At 44.2% G+C, this 20,319-nt stretch overlaps 1 protein-coding gene across 1 annotated transcript in view; it reads right to left on the bottom strand.

Moving 5' to 3' along the window:
- Nucleotides 1–20,319, bottom strand: part of ddx10 (DEAD (Asp-Glu-Ala-Asp) box polypeptide 10) — a 117,610-nt gene that overhangs the window by 42,206 nt on the left and 55,085 nt on the right. Inside the window, exons 15-16 of the mRNA XM_061249412.1 lie at nt 8,996–9,121; nt 7,398–7,568 (exon numbers count right to left, since the gene is read on the bottom strand). Of these exons, the coding sequence (XP_061105396.1) occupies nt 7,398–7,568; nt 8,996–9,121 (297 nt within the window). The remainder of the gene's footprint in view (nt 1–7,397; nt 7,569–8,995; nt 9,122–20,319) is intronic.

Here is a 20,319-nt window from a genome sequence, read left to right on the forward strand (position 1 = left end):
ATAAAAAGCTAGCAGTAATAAAAAATAAATAAAAAATTCTAAATCAAATCTGACCTTGCTGTTACCCATAAGACAGGGAAAAAAAAGAAACCGGTTTGGCAAACAGACAATTATGCAAATTCAATGACAAACAACAAATTGACAGAAAAGTATCGTCTGTGAGCAATTATAACGCTAATGAAACTCAGAGAAAAAGAAAAATCTCTGGCAGCGAGGGAATTCTGTTTTGAATTCTGGAAATGTCAGAACAGGCTCTTGCACCCTTGCGATGGCTTCCCAAATGTCACACCACCCCGATCCTGCTTTGCATGAAAAAGCGAAATGGCGTCGAAGCGCCCCTTCTCAGAGCATCTCAGTCATCGAGTCGTCTCTGGGAGGGCCGCGCGGCCTCTCGCTGTCGTTCACAAGGAGCTTCGGGGCGAGCAGGGGCGGAGGGGGGGGGGGGGAGAGCAGGGGCGGAGGGGGCGGAGGGAGGGGGGGGCGGAGGGGCCAGGCTGGTTTGGGAGTTTCCCAAAACGCTTTTGTTTGCAAGCAGCAGTCAGCCATGGTACAATCCTAATGTCTCCGCACAGCATTTAGGAAGTATTTTTCCCCACACAGAGAGCGGTCACTGTGTGAAATAGCTTACCAGGACATGGCACAAACACTGGGGGCCTTTCCAAGACCAGGCTCGATAAGGTGCTAGATACCATTTAGCTTTTAGGCAAACTAAGCAGAAGGTACAGTTCAGTGGTTGGTAAACATGAATCTTGCTCGGCTGAATGGCCTGTCCTCGTCAATATGTTATGTTATGTTAAAATATGAAAATCCTTAAAAGTGCCTGCCTGACCCTTAGTCCCTGCCAACCTCCCAGCTTTCAGAGCTCATCCTGGGCAGGCCTCACCTAACACACCACCCCCGAATCCACTAGGCCACAGCTCCCAGGCAAAGCTAAAGACCTTTGGAGGGGGTCCTCGGCGGAACATGCAAATAAGCACTCCCAAGGCCTAGCAGAGCAAGCCGTTACAGGCTTAGGGATAAGCAGGCATGTGCGCAGAGAAGAACCTGCTAATTGGCAGCTTCAAACAGCACACCTTCCAGCCTGTGAAGATGCAGCGAGGCGAAATCTGCTTTGTGCTGGCAGCACTATTTATATCCTCCTTCAGTACACAGAGCTGGATCACTTTGCACAGGGCTGTTTATGTGAAGAAGGGCTCCCGCACCGTTAGTGACACGACGGGACAGTGCGAGATTTCGGATGCCAGAGGAGCTCAGAGAGGCCGCGCCACACAGCTAGAACTGAACGCGGATGCGAAACGCGACGACCGGACCAACGTTTCTCTGACTGCGGATATATCGCTTGGCACAAATCGTTTTGTGAAACAACACTGTGTTTTATCATTCAATGCCAGGTTTTTCTCAGAGATTTTAAATTCTGAAGCATAATTTCACAGTTTATACAAAATGTCAGAGTTAAGACAGACGATACACTACAGTGTCTTTCGCTGAACAATGATGTCACGGTTGGCAGATCAGCTGACGTGAAGGTGTGGTTGCCCTTGTTGCCAGGGCGACGGCTTGGGAGCAGTATGTCTGTATATCAACTCACCAGCGAGTCTAAGTAAATACGCATTAACCATGTACCAATCAGAGGCAGAATTACGCATGTATTAATAACGCTTTTTTGATTATTAAATGAGACTGCCTTCGCCTCTTCAGTCCACGCTTCTCCACTGTGTGCGAAAGCCCTTGTTGCAGAAAAATAAACCCTTTCCGTGGAAATGCCTGGTCGTTCCTGATCATAATAAGGAGAGAATTTTCGCTCGACAACAGGAAACGAGCAGACCGTTTAGGTTTGAATTTCTGCAGAAAGAAGGGCGCGTCCCGGCTTAGTTACTGTTGACCCTGGCCTTTATCCACAACCCTGATCCACCATGTCAGGACCAATCAATGTCAAGAAATGATACATACAAGGTGTGGAACTGTTGTCAGGCAACGGATAATGATGAATAAAGGGAGCGGAGAGTAGAGGAATGAGCGGAGTGATATCTGTTTTCTGAAATCCTTTTTCCCATTGATAACTTCCAAAGCCTACCTTTCCTTTTAATTAAAACTGCCTAAGATGTAACCAACAGCTACACTAATCACCCCTCAGGGAAATCAAAACACAGAGCAAAAACAGTACCCATTACAAAATGGCCTGCATGATCAAGCAAACAGGAAAAGCTTGACTGTGCTGCTATGGCATACACAATCACAATACACTCTTTTTTACATTGTTTTACGACCCACTTTTAACCAGTCTCCAAATTTTGAATAGCTAAATACAACATTAAGTCTGTGTACTACAATGTTCTCTGTCAATTATAAATTCAGTCTAGCGTGTCCACCAATTACCACTCTTTATGGCATCTGAAGGCATTAATAATAAATAATGGTACGTTTTCAGAAGTTTTATTAGTAACTATCGTGTCTGTCGCACTTGGTGGTCAGAAAAAATGGAAAAAACCATCTGCAAAATAAATAAGTGCAACCACTAATTTAACGGGACTGAGGAAAGATTCCTGATTGGCCAGAATAATGTGTGACACTGAGACTTCAGCTCATTACTGTATATAGTGGTGTTGCCAGCCCCAGTCGAGTTATGCGCAAACTTCACACCAAACTGGTGTTTAATACTGGCATAGCTTAGGACACTAATTTTATCCGCAGTAGTTTTCACGCTTGTCAACACATTTTTACATTTTTAGAACAGGGATCGTGTGCAAGGATCAGCGTGAAAGCACCAGCTGTCGTTGCAGCTTTTTCCGCGTGGAGGATTCAAAACATCCACCTTCATAACGTATGCAGGACTGTCGTCATCTCAGAGGTTTTACAGCGCTCAAAACATCCACCTTCATAATGTATGCAGGAGTGTCGTCATCTCAGAGGTATTAGAGCGCTCAAAACATCCACCTTCATAACGTATGCAGGAGTGTCGTCATCTCAGAGGTATTAGAGCGCTCAAAACATCCACCTTCATAACGTATGCAGGACTGTCGTCATCTCAGAGGTATCCAGCTCAGAAAGAGATTGTTGCAACGCATTTGAACTCAAATAAACATGCCACCTAGAGGAAGCGATGATGGGATTACATAGTGTTGGGTATGTGAGGGTGATATGTGTACGAGGGTAATGATAGTGAATAATGATGGCAACTGGTATATAAGTATAAGAGGATAATGGTGGTATTGATGTGTGAAGGGGGGGGGGGGGGCGAGGGTAGTAGTGGCCAATGGCAAGCCATAAGCACCCCCCCCCCCGGCTCATTTTAATCAATTCGAGACAAAGAAATAAATAAAGAAAGGAAAATCGGGAGAAAAACACAGATCAAATACTCAATAGGCTTTGCAGGCAATTAAACTGCCATTTGTTGGACGGCCAATTTATAAGCCGCGGACGGAAAGAATGAAAAAAAAGAGAAAAAAGAAAGAAAGAGCGAGAAAGCAATTAACAAGAAAATGTGCGATTCCGTCATCAATTATGTCTCTCTCCACCATTAGCCTTTACACTGTGTGCGAATATTCCTAACGCTGGAGATAAATCAGGGTGGTTAAGACTGTATTCTATTAATTAAAGCCCCAGGCTCCGTCCCCGCTATTCATTTACGCTACGCAGACGAGCAACTAACGGCAGCGGGCACTGGGGGGGGGGGGGGGGGGGGGGGGCGGTCGCGTTCGACGTTGTTGACGATCCTCGATTCGCGATAGCGTAGAAAAAAACAAAAACAAAGGCTGTGAAGAAGCCGAGATTTGTAGCGGGTTCCTTCAGGACATAATGAAAGTGCATGGTCTGCAATAACAAATAACGACTGTTATTCTAATAGTACGCAGGCAATCTACATCGGTTAATTTCATATACGCACAGGTGCGCGAGCACAAGTGCGCACAATTACCTTGGGTTAATCTCAAGGGACCAGCAGGGGAACTTGAACCTTTTTAACTACCCTGGATGAATCGGGTGCCTCGGTAGACTATTTCCTCCACCCAGAATAGAAACCGGGGGAGCGTACGGCTAACTGCAACTTGTGCCTGACATCGACGAGTACAGCGCCTCCCACTGGCCATGGAAGGTATAGCTCTCCCTTGTAGAGAAGGAGCACTTTCTACCCTTGAACTGACCTAGGATCAACTCATTCTACCCCAACTCTAACACCAAGTATTATCTGGAAAAAGATAAAGCTGATCCAGTGATTAAATGGAGATCGCACACCGGGGCCAGGAAATGTCCCCACAGGATGAATGTGCTTTACATACACATCGGTCAAGCGGCACCGATCGATGTCCGCACGATGTCCGCACAAACACCGCCAACTTGTTTCCGGCCCTGCCCCAGTGGAAACGGAAACAGATTTAAAAAGCAGAAGCCGTGTTTCTCCTTTCCTCTATCATGTTCTCCGCAATTACAGGGCACTTTGGAGCGACGCCTTTAAACGCGGCACAGGGATAAGAAGAACATAACCATAAATACCTGGGCTTAACCAAATTACAGAGCTGGAGGAACAACAATCTAATTTGCAGCCGGTTGTTTCTCCGCATAATAAGTGGGAAAGAAAAACAAACAAAACGGCTTGAGAAACGTCTTCCTGTCCAACGTGTCTACTGAGGTAACAAAACAGCCAATCAAAAAGTTAGCCATAACTGTTGAAAATAAATTACTGGTCACACTGCAGTCCTTCAGAAATCTATATGAGATCACCCTTTTATGATACTTGTCCTTGAGTAGGAACACTTAATAACTTAAAAGGCCTAGTCACTGGAGGCGTTTCTGGTACTTTTAGAGGCGCCTGACCTACAGACGACCAGAGGGGATAGCTGGCTCTCTTTTGTCCAAAGTTAACTTTACCCTGATTTGTATTAGCACTAAGAAAACTGCACCAAAGCAGTCATTTTCAAAAGTGCCTTTCATACACCCTGTTCCACAGCATCTGTGGATGGCTGAAGACCCTGTTCAGCAATATAAAAACTTTCCATGAAAAGACCAAGCAGCCAAAAAACGGGCTTCATTTTTCACTCATTTCCTTGTCATGTTGAGAGACGTTGCTCACTAGCACCCATGCGGTTGGCTCCTATATATGCGTTTCAGCAACCAGTTTGAATGAATGGTAATAATATGGTAAATCATTGATAACAATATGGTAAACATACAAAGTCAATAATTATTTTCCCACAAGAAAATGGAGCCTGAAGGGTCTCCACATGCGCCGATGTGTAAACATTTTGGGGAGGAATCGGGAGCAATCCTCGTATCTCAGGCGCTTCGTGGAAAACCAGGACTCATGCCCATAATAGGGTCCCCCTTTTCCCTACTGCGCAGAGACCGACACTCGGTCCAGAATCCATATTCTTCCTACAGTCTGGGCAGATGCACGGAGGATGAAGAAACAGCGTGTGAGACATGTCCTAACGCCCTGAGCCTCCAGCAGAGCACTGCAGATCCTGGCATCCTCTCCTGCACACGTCTGCATTTGATTTATGGCACAGTCTAATCTCTCTGAGCCAGGCTGGCTGTCATCAGCGGAGTCTATCTGAGCAGGAGGCCGGTCCGTTTGTGTCATGTTACCAGTTGTCCATTTGTGTCACGTGACCAGTGATGTCCATTTGCATCATGTGACCGGTATTTCCCATTTGTGTCATGTGACCAGGGTTGCCCATTTGCGTCATGTGACCAGTGTTGTCATTCACGCCGAGCCATCCAGGATTTTGGATGGCGAAATGGGGAAATATCCCATGGCTCTGCAAGACCTATGGGGCCAATTTAGACAGCATTCATGGCAACATTACCACCATTGCTCATCTCCTCAATCAACAGATAGGGAGAGCGAGGGATGGAGGGGAAGACGACAGGAGAGAGTCTGCACGCCTCGCTGTGGCTCGGTGACATTCCATCACTCTTCTACGCGCAGAGCGGGCGGCGAAATAATTAGGCGCACAGCGAGAGGGGAACGATTAAAGAGAGGGGGGCGGGAAGGGAGATTAACGGCGCATTTTCCCCCGCGCGTCTGATACAAATTTAGTCTGCCGAGGCGCTGCGAGATGAAACCTGCCGAATTTCAATGTGTGGCTCGCTCTGAAATCTCTCTCAGGCACACCCCCCACCCCGGCAGTGGTCTCCGGCTCCCTCTCATTTGTACGGTTCTTTTCCCTGAAAAGTGGATCCGACCGAAGGCAGGAGCCCCCGCAGCTGGGAGTCTCTCCCACTGTTCACCCGTCTCCTGCCGCTCCTAAATCATTCCTCGGTAACGACCTCAGCCCGGATGCCGACGGAGACGTTGGGATGGCTGCCGCGTCCCCCGTCGGCAGCTCAACGCGCTAACGATCTGTGGCGCGTGTTTGTCTTACTCCCCTCACAGCTTTTAAGATTAAAGCGGAGTCGGGCTCGGAGATGGAGGGTCACGCTGAAGGAGTTGGCATCTTTCAGGGATCGCGCAGAGTAAATGTGTGCGTGGGGAGTCGAATTCGGAAAAGACCCGGAGAATGTAATTAAATTTGTGCACGAATAAAAAAAAAAACCAAACAAAATTGTAGCTTTTCAGACTCGGGAGAGCAGCTTGCCAGGGTTTGCTGGGTCAGCAGGTACAAGTCACAACCCAATTTTAAAACCACTAAATGTGCCTGAGGACAGCTTCTCTGGCACACCATTACAAACCACATTGTAAAATCCCACACCCCATTCTGAAGAGATCATCTTCATTTACAACTACCACAATCAACCATCGACAGCAAAGCCCAGACACATTTCTCAAGTGTGCCAAACAAGGACACACTGAGGCAAAGCCCTTATGTAGCACTCCTGGTTGCTCTCCCTTGAGGAAAACCTTCAACCTGCTGTGTGTGTGTGTGCGTGTGCGTGTGCGTGTGCATGTGCATGTGCATGTGTGTGTGTGTGCGTGTGCGTGTGCGAATGTGAGTGCGTGTGTGTATGTGTATGGGTTTGTGTGAGTGTGTGTGTGTGTGTGCATGTATGTGTGTGAGGGTGTGTGTGGGTGTGTGTGCGTGCGTGTGAGAGAGTTTGTGTGTGTGTGTGTGTGTGTGCATGTGTGTGTATGAGAGAGTTTGTGTGTGTGTGTGTGTGTGTGTGTGTGTGTGTGTGTGTGTGTGTGTGTGTGCGTGCGAGTGTGTACGTGTGAGTGAGTAAGTGAGTGAGTGATTGCATTACAAGCCAGGCCCATGAGGTGCTTCGCATATAACAATAATGAAAATGGACTCCCTTTGCTCAGTCCACCCATAAGTAGGGCTGTGTGTTATGAAACTAAGCAGTGCATGCCCTGCCTAGGAGCGGAGCCAGGCAAAGAGAAGCATCCACTCCTGCAGGACAGAGGTCCCTGGAGGACAGGAGCACAGGAGGATTCTGAGGAAGAGGAGGAGGAAGAGGCTCACCCTGTGTTTCTGCTTCACTTTGCGGCTGTACTCCTGCTTGTCGAACTCCTGGTCCTCCCGCCGGAGACGCTCCCGCGCCTCCTCCATGTTGATGCCGGACACCCCGTCATCCTCCTCCTCCTGCCCAGCAGGCACGGCCGTCCTCTGCAGCGGGGGCCACTGCTGCACCATCTGGAGGGGCCACAAAGTCACAAAGTGAGTGATGTGGAGCGATGTATAATAAAAAAAATAAATAAAATAAAAAAAAAGGCAAGCTTTTTAAAACTTTAGAAAGTATTAGCTATTAACTATTTAAGTTACTGTTAGTGAAAATGTCTTACCCCATTGGCAAATTTTGAAATTAGTCAAATCTTCTTACCTCAATGGCAGTTTTTTTGTCTCATTTAGCAAAAAAGTAATAGAAATAATATCTTTAGTTTTTTGCACTGCAATGGCGATAATCTGCGCATCACAAGGACCATCTGACCATGATACCAGCAGACCTGGGTCAAATAATGGTTTTGGATAGTTCCGGAAGGAACGGACTGACCCAGGGAAAGAGTCCAACCTGGTGCCCTGTCACTATGGCAACTGCTTATCATAGGAGTGGGGCTGCAGCTCTGACTAGGTGCACTGATACCAGCATCCAAGAACATCCATCAGCACCAAGCAATCCTCATTGTGATACAGAAACTCCGGAACATTCTGTTAAGATGCAGTCACTGTTTACAGACTGTGTGCGTGAGGTTTCATTCTAGGTATAACAAAAAAACAAAAAAAAACAAATGGCTAACAACTAACACACTAACAACTATCAAGGCATGCAAAAATGGAGTATAAAACCTCTGACTTTTTTACAATTGAACGCTCATATCTACATCTTTTGAAAGTATACTGAAGTCTCCCCTCTGACACCATTCTCTGCTTACCTTACCATTCTCCATACACAGATTTCTTTAAAAAAAAGATTTCTCAAAAAAGGTTTCTGAAGAATCCCTTGGGAGAACAGATTTACAGATGTACGGCATGTACCTTTCCTCAAATTCTGACATTGATTCTTTCACACAGGACAACCAGTTCAGCTTCTTAAAACTCCCGGAGTTTTGAGTTCACGTCATTTTAAACAAAAGAAACTGAAACATTTAACTTACTTTTGAAGCAGACTGTGCAAATGTTTTTCAAAATTCTAAGATGGTTCTATAACTCCACTGCTTTCAGTTACCAGGAGTGATTGTTACATTGGCATTAAGAACATGATTCTATTCTCATATTTAGTAAACTTATACATCAAATGAGCATAAATTAACTTTCTTATTGCATTGAGAAATAAAATAAAGAAAGGAGCCAATGTAAAGTCAGTATATCAATATGTTATTAACCCATTATGGACCAAGGCGCCCTATAGAAAACCCATAGAAAGGCAAAGGAAACACACTGCATTTCAACTGTCATGTGTCCTGAAAAACAGTCATATGATTAAATACAACGCTGGCGTTGCATCCGTCTGCTAAGGGAGATGTAACGTGCAGGTCGCATCCACCCATGAGGGGTTAATTGCATCTGTGGGGGTCTTTTTGGGCAATCTTTGACAAGGCTAGACATAAAACACTAAAACCAACCTCTCCGTCGTCAGTGAAGGTCATCTTGGTGTTGACTTTGAAGTTCCTCTTCATGGCTTTCTTTGCTTCTTTGAACCTGGACTCTTTATCCGGCTTCTTCTTGGCTTTATCGTCGAGATCACTATCCTGAAAACAAGAAGATGAGTGATCTGAAGGGCGGCCATATTTCCACAGAACTCAAATATAATAAAGCCATTTCCCGCCTGGATTAAACAGGCTAAATGGGTAATAACGGCAGCAAAATTATTACGAACATCAAATAAAAAAGAAACATATGAATAAGTCTGAGAATATATATCAGAGTTTAAACAGGGCTCAGATGTGGGAGTTTTCAAACCGTTTCAGTACTCATAATCCCCGAGAATATTAGCAGATAAAGTTCAGCGTCGCTAGAAAATGAAAAACTAACAGCTTCTCCCATCAATCAAGCACAATGCCAGCACGGTTCATTAATGCTTCTCTACCTAATCATTTATTATGCTACAAAATACTCTCTGGGCCTTTAGCATCAGACGTGGCTGTGTGCTTGGTGATATAGTGCTAAACTGGATTTATTTATCGGGCAGAAGTACTTAAAATTCTTTTCCGAAGCAGGCCTGCAGCAGAGGCAGGCAAATGAAACAAACCAATATCGGAATGCAAGTAATAAAACAAAGTGATTGTTCCAGGGCACTCCAGCTGTGAAACAAAGCCTGCTGCATAACTTCGACATTTCTGCAAAGTGCTGATGGCTGCCGGGGTCCACAAACACAGACATAAACGCAAGTACATACACCCACACGCACATACACACGTACACAGATAACCATGTGCCTCACGGTTTGGGACAGAATCCCCTAATATCTGTGGGCCAAAGTATTAGTCAGAACTATTTTCTGGAAGTTGCTTTTAAAAAAATAAAAAAATAAATACATTTTCATTAAATTGTGTCCGTTTCACAGAGGACTTAATTTACAGAGTGTTTTTCTAACTGTCAACAGATGGCTTTGAAATTTGACAACAAAGTATAACATTTTGCCCTTTTATACAGTTAAAAAAATCCACCGGAATCACTCGACTCAAGCCCCCGCAGTTCTTGTGAGTCTGAAAAACGTTCAGTCTTACTGTAAAACTCCAAAACCTACTGGGGATAACTTTGGTAAATTTAGCACAGGCTGATATTTATCTGTGCCATGGCAGTTTAAAAGAAATCCATGTCTATGAACAGAATTCATAACATTACAGTTATTTAGCTGATGCTTTTATCCAAAGCGACTTTTGGACAGTTGATTCGACTAAGCTGAGACCAATCCACCCTGGAGAAATGTGGGGTTAAGGGCCTTGCTCAGGGGCCTAATGGCTGCACTGATCTTATTGAGGCCAGACAGGCTTGAACCACCAACCTTCCAGGTCCCAGTGAAGCACCTTAGCCACTAGGCTATAGGCTGCTCCAGAGAAAATCACATGCACACTTTCACCCTACTGAGGCCATTGAAACTCCCAGAGGGGTTGGTTTTCACAGCGTCCACACCTCTGGCCAATCAATCTACATACGGCAGCTCTGTAAGACGTGTAGTCCCCCAGGAAGATTAACACACACAGATCTGAGCACCAGCTTGTCAATGCAAATATTAAATCAGCCAATCATGTGGAAGCAACTAAAGGCATAAAAGCATGCAGAAGTGGTCAAGAGGTTCAGCCGTTTTTCAGATCAAATGTCAGAATGGCGAAGAAATGTGATCTAAGTGACTTTGACGGTGGAATGACTGTTGGTGCCAGACAGGGTGGTTTGAGTATCTCAGAAACTGCTGGTCTCCAAGGATTTTCACGCACAACAGTCTCTAGGCTTTGCAGAGAATGATGCGAAAAACAAGAAACATCCAGTGAGCAGCAGGTCTGTGGGCAAAAACGCGTTAATGAGTCAGAGGAGAAGGGCCAGACTGGTCGAAGCCGACAGGCAGGTGAAAGTAATGCGAATAGCCACACAGTGGTATGCAGAAGAACATCTCTGAACACACCTCTAAGTGGATAGTCTACAGCAGCAAAACACCAATAAGTACCTAATAAAGTGCCCACTGAGTCTATTTCAGCATATTTTTAACAGCTTTAGCCAAACTTAAGACAAATGATGCGACAATAAACAAACCATCATCAGCAAAGCAAAAAATAATAATGACCGTGGCATCTACTACGTTTGCATAAAAAGACACCTCAAAACCGCAGAAAGATAAATCGCTGGCAGAACACAGTACAGCAAAATGAACGGCTTAATCATTAACGGCCGACCGCGAGTAAGGCTGACGGAGAAGGGGAACTGAGGACAGGACAGGAGAAGAAAGAAAAGCAAGAGAGAGGAAGGGACTAAACACTCCAGTACGTGCCCAGTGGTCGTAGGTCATGTGACACATCAGAGGTGCTTTTAGAGAGGACGAGAACGTTCTTTTCTCAGCCGTCTTTCGAGCAGAGAAACGCACGAGTGCAGCTGAAGGTTGCGGCAGCAGCGGCTGAAATAGGAGTATAGGCGTGTTGGATGCACGCGACTCGCGAAACGGTGGAGGGCCATTAAGTCACGAGGGAGAGGTGTGGAGACCTCTCCTGAGAGAGGTGAATAAAAAAAAAATTTAAAAAACTTAAGAATGAAACGCTTGCTTCACTTGACTTTACGTTACACTATACAGTACACACAGAATGCTGGCTTAAGCAGAATGCCGCGAGTTGACTTGCAAGAACAGAGGCGGGTCACATGGAGTACAGGGCTTGAGACCTCCTGGAGTCGTTTGAGTGGCATTCAAAGGCACCAGTGTTTTAGACGTGGTTGAATAGAAAAGCATTTCCAACAGTATGCTAGATATAGGCCCTATCAAAGAATGCATGGAATTGGGGAATTGCAAGCCTCACCACACAACTCAAAACTATAGGACTTCTATTGCAACTGATAGCAGCTGAAGTTTGGCGGAGAAAAAAAAAAAAAAGGAATTTTGCTGGGCTGCAAGTGGAATAAGCAGAGCAAAGCTTCCAAAAAAAAAAAGTGACTTAAGAAGAGTCCCACTCCACTGCACGCTCACAAACCCAAAATCCAAAGAAAAATTCAGTTACATAAGAGAGTTGGGTTTAGTTGCCACCGCAGGCCACATCTCCTCTATGCGCCTCGCCCTGTTCTGCACACCGAGACAATTAATGGCAACAATTACCCGAGATAACGGTTTGCATTACTTTCCAAACGCGGAGCTTCCCTGCGCAAACGGCAATCTATCAGTTTTAAGGCTGGCAGCCAGGCTAGGCTGGGCTTGAGACGTTAGCAGTTTTCTTTTTTCCTTTGTGCATGTCTCAAAGTCACTTTCCCCTGTAGACGTGGTTTCATATTCTGCAGGACAGAGTAAAGCCCACCCCCCTGGGTGTTAATAAAACAAGACCTTGAAATATTACATTAGTTAAACCAGCAGGGTCTGCTGAGCCAGCACACAGTTTAACTCATAAATGCTGCATGCTGGGATATTATGACACTATTTTCGTTACACCGAGATGACCGAAGGCCACTCAGTGTGGCATTATCCCCACGAAAGAAGTCACCGGCAGTTATTGCTACGGAAACCCTTATATCCCAGGGATGGATGTACCCACCGAGGGACCCTTAGTACATGCGCATCGGTTTTCCGGTAATAATGCGCTGCTTATTTCCTCTCTGGTCCAACTGGACATCCGTCTCGATCTTTCGTTCATTACAGGCTTTATGTTAGGAGTTCGAGCTGTAGGGGTGACACTGTGGGGCCGAAGCCGTCCTGAAAATAAGCAATAAACGTGATGCGAGCTGTCCAGAACAATATTCCACACGCGCAGCACCGCCCGTTTATAATACCTGACGTTCCATTATTCCATATCCGACTCGAGAAATAAAACCGTTTTTTGTTCTGTTGTTTTTTTTTATTTTTTATTTTTTGTTTTTTTATCAACACATTTCCTCCTGTCACCGCATAATCAATTCTGGAACTGAAGCGTATTGTGGCTTCACAGAAAGGCAGAGAGAAATCTCTCTCTCACTTAACCCCTTATGGAATTGGCTGCCTCTCAGGGAACCAGGGATTAACATTCCCCTAGAACAGGGGTCGACAACCCTGGTCCTGGAGAGCTGCAGGGTGAGCTGGCTTTTGTTGTTACTCAGTACTTAATTGATCAATGATAGCAGTTGATTACACAGTTAACCTTGTTAATTATCACCTTGTTTCTTGGGTCTGAATCGGTAGCTTATTTTAAGGTGAAAACAAAAACCATCACACCCTGCGGCTCTCTAGGACCAGGGTTTGCCGACCCCGGCCCTAGAAGCTCAGAAACCCAAGTGGTTAATGGAGGTATTGCAGGTGCCAAAAAACGAATTGCCAAATTGGAAGTCCATTCCAAACTAGGAATTTGCCCACAATGACACAATTTTGTAAAGTAGCTACTTTTAAATTCAAAAGTGTCTACCTTTTTTTTTTTTTTTTGTCACAATGACCTAATTACTCCCCAGGGACCTAAAACAATAGCCAAAATAAAGATTCAGCCTGGACCTCCCAATGTTCATATGACCTCACGGACAGCAGGATTCCAGTACTTTCCATATTAAATGTAATCAATTACAGGCACAGAGAGCCCTGCTGAGCCATGCACTTTTCTTGATATTGTCTATTCAGGGATAAATTCAGAATAAAAGAAAAAAAAGAAACTGCATGCTGCATAGCACAGTACAGAGCCATAATAAAAAGAAAAAGTAATGGTGACACTGCGGTACAAATTAGCATGTATGTCTTGTTTTGTTTTTTTAAATATGGTATTCAATAGCCATAAAACGGACAGTGGAAACCCTGCTGAAATGCATAAGAAATATGGCAGACTACTAAGCCGGGCTTATACAACCAAATCGGTTTGCTCAACTGACTCTAGGCTGTAATGGTGAATATGAACTCCCTCTCAGTCAAAATTCAATTCAGAACTGGAGGCTCATACGTCCTCTGAATTCAGTCTGTTTAATGAATACATTATACTATACAAGGGCTGAAGAGGGATGGGTGTCCGCGAGAGGGGTTTAGATAGAGTGCAAACGATCATCCTCAGAAGTTATTGCCTTGCATTTTAAATTGTAAATGAAGGGCCGTATTCACCCTGGGCCTGCTCCGAGGAACATCACTTCAAAAAAACGAGCTCCAAGCAGCTTTGGAAATGTCCTGAATGAAAGCCTCCCAAACTTTATGCTTTCGCAGCAGAGAGCGGCTGTAACTTTTGCTAAAAGCAAACACAGAACAGTCGCGTGGACTCAGTCTTCATTAAAAAGGAATTAAAAGCCGTCGCCTCGTTATGTAAAATGCATCTCGGGCTGAACTCGCGGAGTTGAAAAATGTCTTCATTATGTGCAGGCCACCCTGAGGCACAGCTTATGCAAGACCTGGGTTTACTCGCTGAGTTTCCAACGTTTAAGTGGATTGGCTGAACGCTGGCAGACAGCATCAGAAGGACCAATAAAAGATAAACTTGTAGGTATTTCTGAACCAGTGAAACTTTGCTTCCAGGCGATAGAGATGGAAGAGGTACAAATTCTTCGTTCCAGAATACCAGGCCTGACTTGTGACCTGGGCATGAATAAATGCAGCTGTACTAAAAGCACAACATTAAAAGTATTCAAATGCATTCCTAGCAACACAATAAAAAAATGTATTGTTTTTTGTTACCACTTTGATCAAAGAGCCAGTTTGTTGCACTAAAAAATGCTGCTGCGATGTAGTAGCAATGTTACTGTGTGACACTGACGGAACATTCCAGAACATTTTGTGTTAGCTGGGCTGGTCCACACAACAGGGGGAAAACAAACACAAAGCCATCCGGCTGTTTTTTGCTGTGATTCATTACTTACATCATCAATTAAAGCAGCGGATTGCACAGGGAACTTACCCGTTTGCTTAGGTTTCAGGGCAGTGATTTTAAGACAAAACCAAAATACCAGCAGCTTTTGTTCAATTTGCTCATCTTCACAGCTACAGTTAGATATGAAATGATGTGAAAATTATGTAAATCTCAGCTGGGCCAAGATAAGGACTGTCCTACTTGGCTTGTTCCACGCAATGCAAATCCTTACGGTTCCCCTTAAGTTCGCTGGCAGGTCTTAGAATGCCATGGAGGGCAAAAAGAAAAGCTGTGCTTCGGAAAGCAGAGAATTAAAATTCAGCGGCACCACTGTCTCACAAAGGAAGCTTTAGCTTGAGCGGACGTCCCAGTGGCCGGACCTTAAGCGCTGCTGAAGAGAACAAGAATATTTTCATTAACTGAATAATTTAAAAGCTGTGGTCAGCAGTATAGTTTTGGAGGCAAGGATACTGGACTCGGGCCAGAATGTTCCGGGTTTAAGTTGGGCAGTGTTGTGCCCTTTTGCGGAGGACACGGTAGTTAGGAGGCAGTTCCGGACAGACTTGTGTCTGGATGTTCCACGACCATGAACGCTTTAATCTTTAATCTCATCCGTGTCGGACTCAACTGGTAAGAGAAATAATCTCCTCCAGGTTCACTTTTGAGCTGATATTATGTTATGGCAACCAAAGTCTGTGGTTTCAACTACCATGACATGACTGACAGAGAACAAATCAAAAGTAAATCTTAAAAGAACTTCTATGTAGATTTTTATAAGTGATCAAACGGATGCAAATTGGTTCTTTGGAGCCTGTATGCCCCGCTAAGTAAAATAATTGACTTGTCAGGAGATTTTAAAATGATTCCTCCTTCAAAAATTAAATAATCAAGGCAGGCAGTGTGATGGGTTTTCACAAGAACAATGTTGAGCAACTGCCACCGCAACCTCCTACCAAGCAACTCCTAAAAGTAGAGACAGCTGTGACACAGAACTAATGTAGCTTTCAGAAAGCCACCCGATATTCCTTTGCGGCAGCAGTTTTACACTGAAGGGAAGTTAATTTGACACCAAAAAAAAGTATGCTTGCCATACGCACTGTTGAAAAGTACATCCGAGTCGCACAAGGACAGAACAACCAAGAAATAACAAGTGGAACAATCCTGGACAAAGGCTTTGAAATGTTCAGCCCAGCTGAAAATCACATGTCAGTTCCCAACAAACTACTTTACTGGGGACAACTGCAACTGACAAAGCCGAATGGATTTGTTGCTCGGGTGGAAAAATATTGAGGACAGTGAAAATGACTGATGTTATACCGACAATTTGGACTAAGTTAATAAGAAAAACTACAATATAAAGTCGAAAGAAAACATTGAGTTACAAAGTGTAAAAAAATCTAGCCTTGGACAAGGGAATACGTAAGCAACAGGATAGCCAACAAAATGGCCGCCCTTTATGAAGGGGACCACTATAACGAGACTGAGAGTCAACACAGTGTTTCACCACATCAATTCAAAAACACACCCCAAGCTCCATTACTATGATGGGTTTCCTAGAGAGGATGAGGATTGCCAGGGAGAAAAAAAAAAAAACACACGACGGAACAAAAGAAGCCGTCATTCTGAAATGCATCTCTCTAACGTAAAGATTCCAGTGTTTTGGTCGACTCGTCACAACACGAAGAGCTGAAGGCAAATCAATGTGCCTTGCTGGTATGTTCGCGAACAGAAATCAAAGCTGCAACCAAAATATTGGTCTTTCGCACCACAGAACGCGTTACATGTACAAAAGGATTATTTAAACTGCAGAAGGACTCCTCTTAATCAGGTTAAGTGTTAGTCAAATAATTGTCAACCAAACTGACCTCCCAAGCTACCCCATGAAACTGTAATGCCTTAAATCGTACATGATACTGTAACCACCAGTGATTGATGATTCTTTCCTGCAAGCTCTCACTCGTGCTACGAGGGGGGGAAGAAAGCACTGCTTGTGCCGGAGAAAGCCTTCAGGAAAGGCATTATAGGCTGCAATCCAACATTCCACCACATTCACTCTCACCTATCATATGCCCACTTCATGTTACTTATGCAAGTTTGGAATTGCAAAGGCAACGTGGATATCAGGGCCTTCATATTATATAGTCTGTCAGTCAAAACAATGCATTAAGAGTTACACAAAACACCGACGCCAAGGTCAATCCACCGCACGCATAGAAATCATAACAGAATAAGACCGTGACTCCACCTCTCGCGCTAACGAGCATGCTGTTGTTCGTTCGGGGGAATCCAATTAGACTCTACAGCATTTAACGTCGCTCAGATGTGCAAAACTAGCACAGAGGGTGCATGCGTGACAGGTATAATTACACGAAACAACATAAAAGACATGCGTGCGCGAGTGGCATGTGAGCAGCGAGCGACAAACTGCGCTGAGAAATTCGCCGTGTTGTCAGGTCTCGAGGAACGAGCCTGGAGTCCCGCCAACAGCAATAAAGTCAGGACAATCGTGCGGGATGAGGCTCGGCCAAAAACCCATTGAAACGCGGTTCGCCTTTTTTTTTCCAATACTGTTTACCATCCCAGTATTTTATTACTTGGATGCGACGTTCCGCACTAGTCCCTGTTGTCTTTTAATAGGACGGCAAACGCGACTTAACAGCACATTCATCATCTAAACTGTGTACCTCCCAGAAGATTGGCCCAGAATACTATTCCTGCTGCTCTCTCTCCTATTAATAAAGTCCAGCAAAGACTAGGACACACAACTACATTCGTAAACTGAGACTGATGCGGGCAACGACTCCGGGAGTATAAAGAAAAACAGAAATAAATGTTGCTTTGGAACAGAGACAAACAAAGTTCCTGGGCGCAGTTTCTAAAAAAGCAATATTGAAAAGGCATTAAAACGGTGGATGCGATTCAAAAGTGGAGGAACTGTAGGGAGTTTCACCATGGCTCTCACATCCACAGCTCAGCCAATCAGAATGGACTTTCAGTTGTGCTCACAGTCGGAGTGTCAGTAACCTGTCATGTAAACACACAACTCCATCTACACCAGAATTCCTCAAAACGCAGCACGATCTGCATAAACGTGCTGTTCAAATTACATCCAGTGTAAAGGAATTAATAAGTAAAAATATATATGCAATTGTGCATATAAATAAAATTCAAACGGCGCTCCCAATTGTTGATCAAAATACAGTATTATTTTAATGATTTTTAATCTGCATGTTTCTCTACAGGGAGAAAGCGTTCATGAATGACCTACTGATTAGAAAGGTACATATATGATTGACATTTTGGTTCAGGCATTTGTCCCGGGAAAGTTTAGAGAAGCATCCATCGAAACACTGTCCAGAAGACAGCTAAACACAGAGGCCACCGCACACGGAAACTCAGTTACGGTGAGGTTGTGAGGAGATCTATAAAATGCCACTGCAAAGATAAAGAGCAGAGAGTGAAGTGGGGGGTGGCGGGGGGGGAGAGAGAAATCAATGCGCCTCATTTTGCATCTGTAATGACATTCCAATTTGGCTTTGATTTAAATTACGAGCTCATGACCCCTCTTAAAAGACAGTAAATAGCCGTTTTTAATTGCTGCAGTGCACGGGAGAGGCAGTCAAAGGCAGTACATGTCAACTGCTTTGTTTTCAAGTTTGGTCTCAATGCTGGGGTGAAGCCCTAGTTATATATGCACGGGAGGGGACAGCATTGACATTGAAAGTAGCAGAGACGCCTGTGAAAGAGAACAGAAGTAAAACTTGGTTCTGGGGAACCCTGCAGATGTTCTTCCCTCCGGTCATACCATTATGAAATACAAACCCCTGCCCCCGCCCCCCCCTAAAAAAAAAACCTCCAACAGCACGCTACCTACTAAGACTGATTTATACTTCTGCGCCAAATCTACGGAGAGGCTACACGTTCCCTACGCCGTAGCCTGACACGCACCTCCCCAGAAATGTATCTGCGCGTCGTAGCCTCCGTGTAGCCTACGGCGAAGGGAAGGGGGCTACACGTAAGCTAAGCCATAGCTTCTGCATATATTCCACGCAGAAGTATAAATCAGGCTTTACAGTGTCATCTCAATAATAACCTGTAATCTGTACAATGTATGTCTCAATTATGCATCTGAAAGGCAGCCGGAAAAAATGATTACCCCTTAATACATTTTGTTTCTATTCGATTCAGCACTATATTATAGTATTCTTTGAAAACAGAGACATGTAATTATGAAAGCATTAAGTCATGGTGCAACTGACATGTCTGTTAATAACCAATAAACTTCCTATGTGGCGAAATAATAAAAAAATAAAAAACTGAATAGCAGAGCTTATGAAATTAAATCAGCAGCAAAGCTAGATCATATTTCACGGACCACATCATAAACAGTGCATACAGTATATACATATTCCCAATGTAATGGCTCTACATTTAAGCACAGGCAAATCTCAGTCAGTTGCATTCAATATGAACAGGCTGATCCAAGCCTAATTCGTCCAGACACAAGGGACATTACAGAAAACATTAAAAGGATTAAATAGTGGTGAATAACACATCAATGTTACCTCAGCAAAGAAACATTTATCTGTGTTGGTTAACAAGTCCCTATAAAAGCCTGGCTTTGTTTTTATGTCTTAAGGAGGACTTGCACTGTGACAACAGGTTTTTCTCTCAATATTTTCAACTTAATTTGTGTAATTATTCTCTCCCTCTCCACCTCAGCTAATGTGTGGTGAGAATTCTGGCGCAAAATGGCCACCGTTGCATCACCCAGGTAGGTGGTACACATTGGTGGAGGTTGAGGCAAGTTTCCCCCACATCACTGTAAAGCGCTTTGAGTCACCAGCTGTTGAGAAAAGCACTATATAAATGCAAGGATTTAACTGATAAATGCTCGGAATTCATGAACTGTAAATTAGCCTGACATGCATTATTCACTGTTTTTGAAAACTGTTACATAACATCCTAGTTTGCACTTTTTAAATGTACCCCTGAATAACTGTAACTTAAATATATAGGGTAAGCCAATCTAGCCTATTGATCATCTAGCCTCACCAGTCAGTTGCATAACCATCGACTAAAGTTTCCTTTGTGGCATGCTGGCCAAAGGAGAATGGGCTTACTCTCGATAGCAAGGTGCCTCCCAAGAGCTTTTTCAACTCATGGGCTTGCTTTTCGGAAGTCCAGGCTACATTTTTCAGGCTACTCTCTTAAGCATTTGCCTTTGTGACAGTTTTCAGTCAAAAGTGTATTACAAATAAAATGTATTTAATTTGGTGATACTAGTGTGACTAGGCAGCCACTAATGGGAGAAAAGACAACCCAATGAACAAATCTTGTGGATGCAGGGCTCCTAACGATTGCACAGAGTTAAATTAACATTGGCCAGAACAAAGCAGAATCAATCAGACTCCAGGAAACCTTACCTTCCTTCCAGCCACCCTAGAGAGAGTGTGTGCAGGGCAGAGAATGAG

This window comes from Conger conger, chromosome 7 (genome assembly GCF_963514075.1).
Source record: "Conger conger chromosome 7, fConCon1.1, whole genome shotgun sequence".
Lineage (NCBI taxonomy): Eukaryota > Metazoa > Chordata > Actinopteri > Anguilliformes > Congridae > Conger > Conger conger.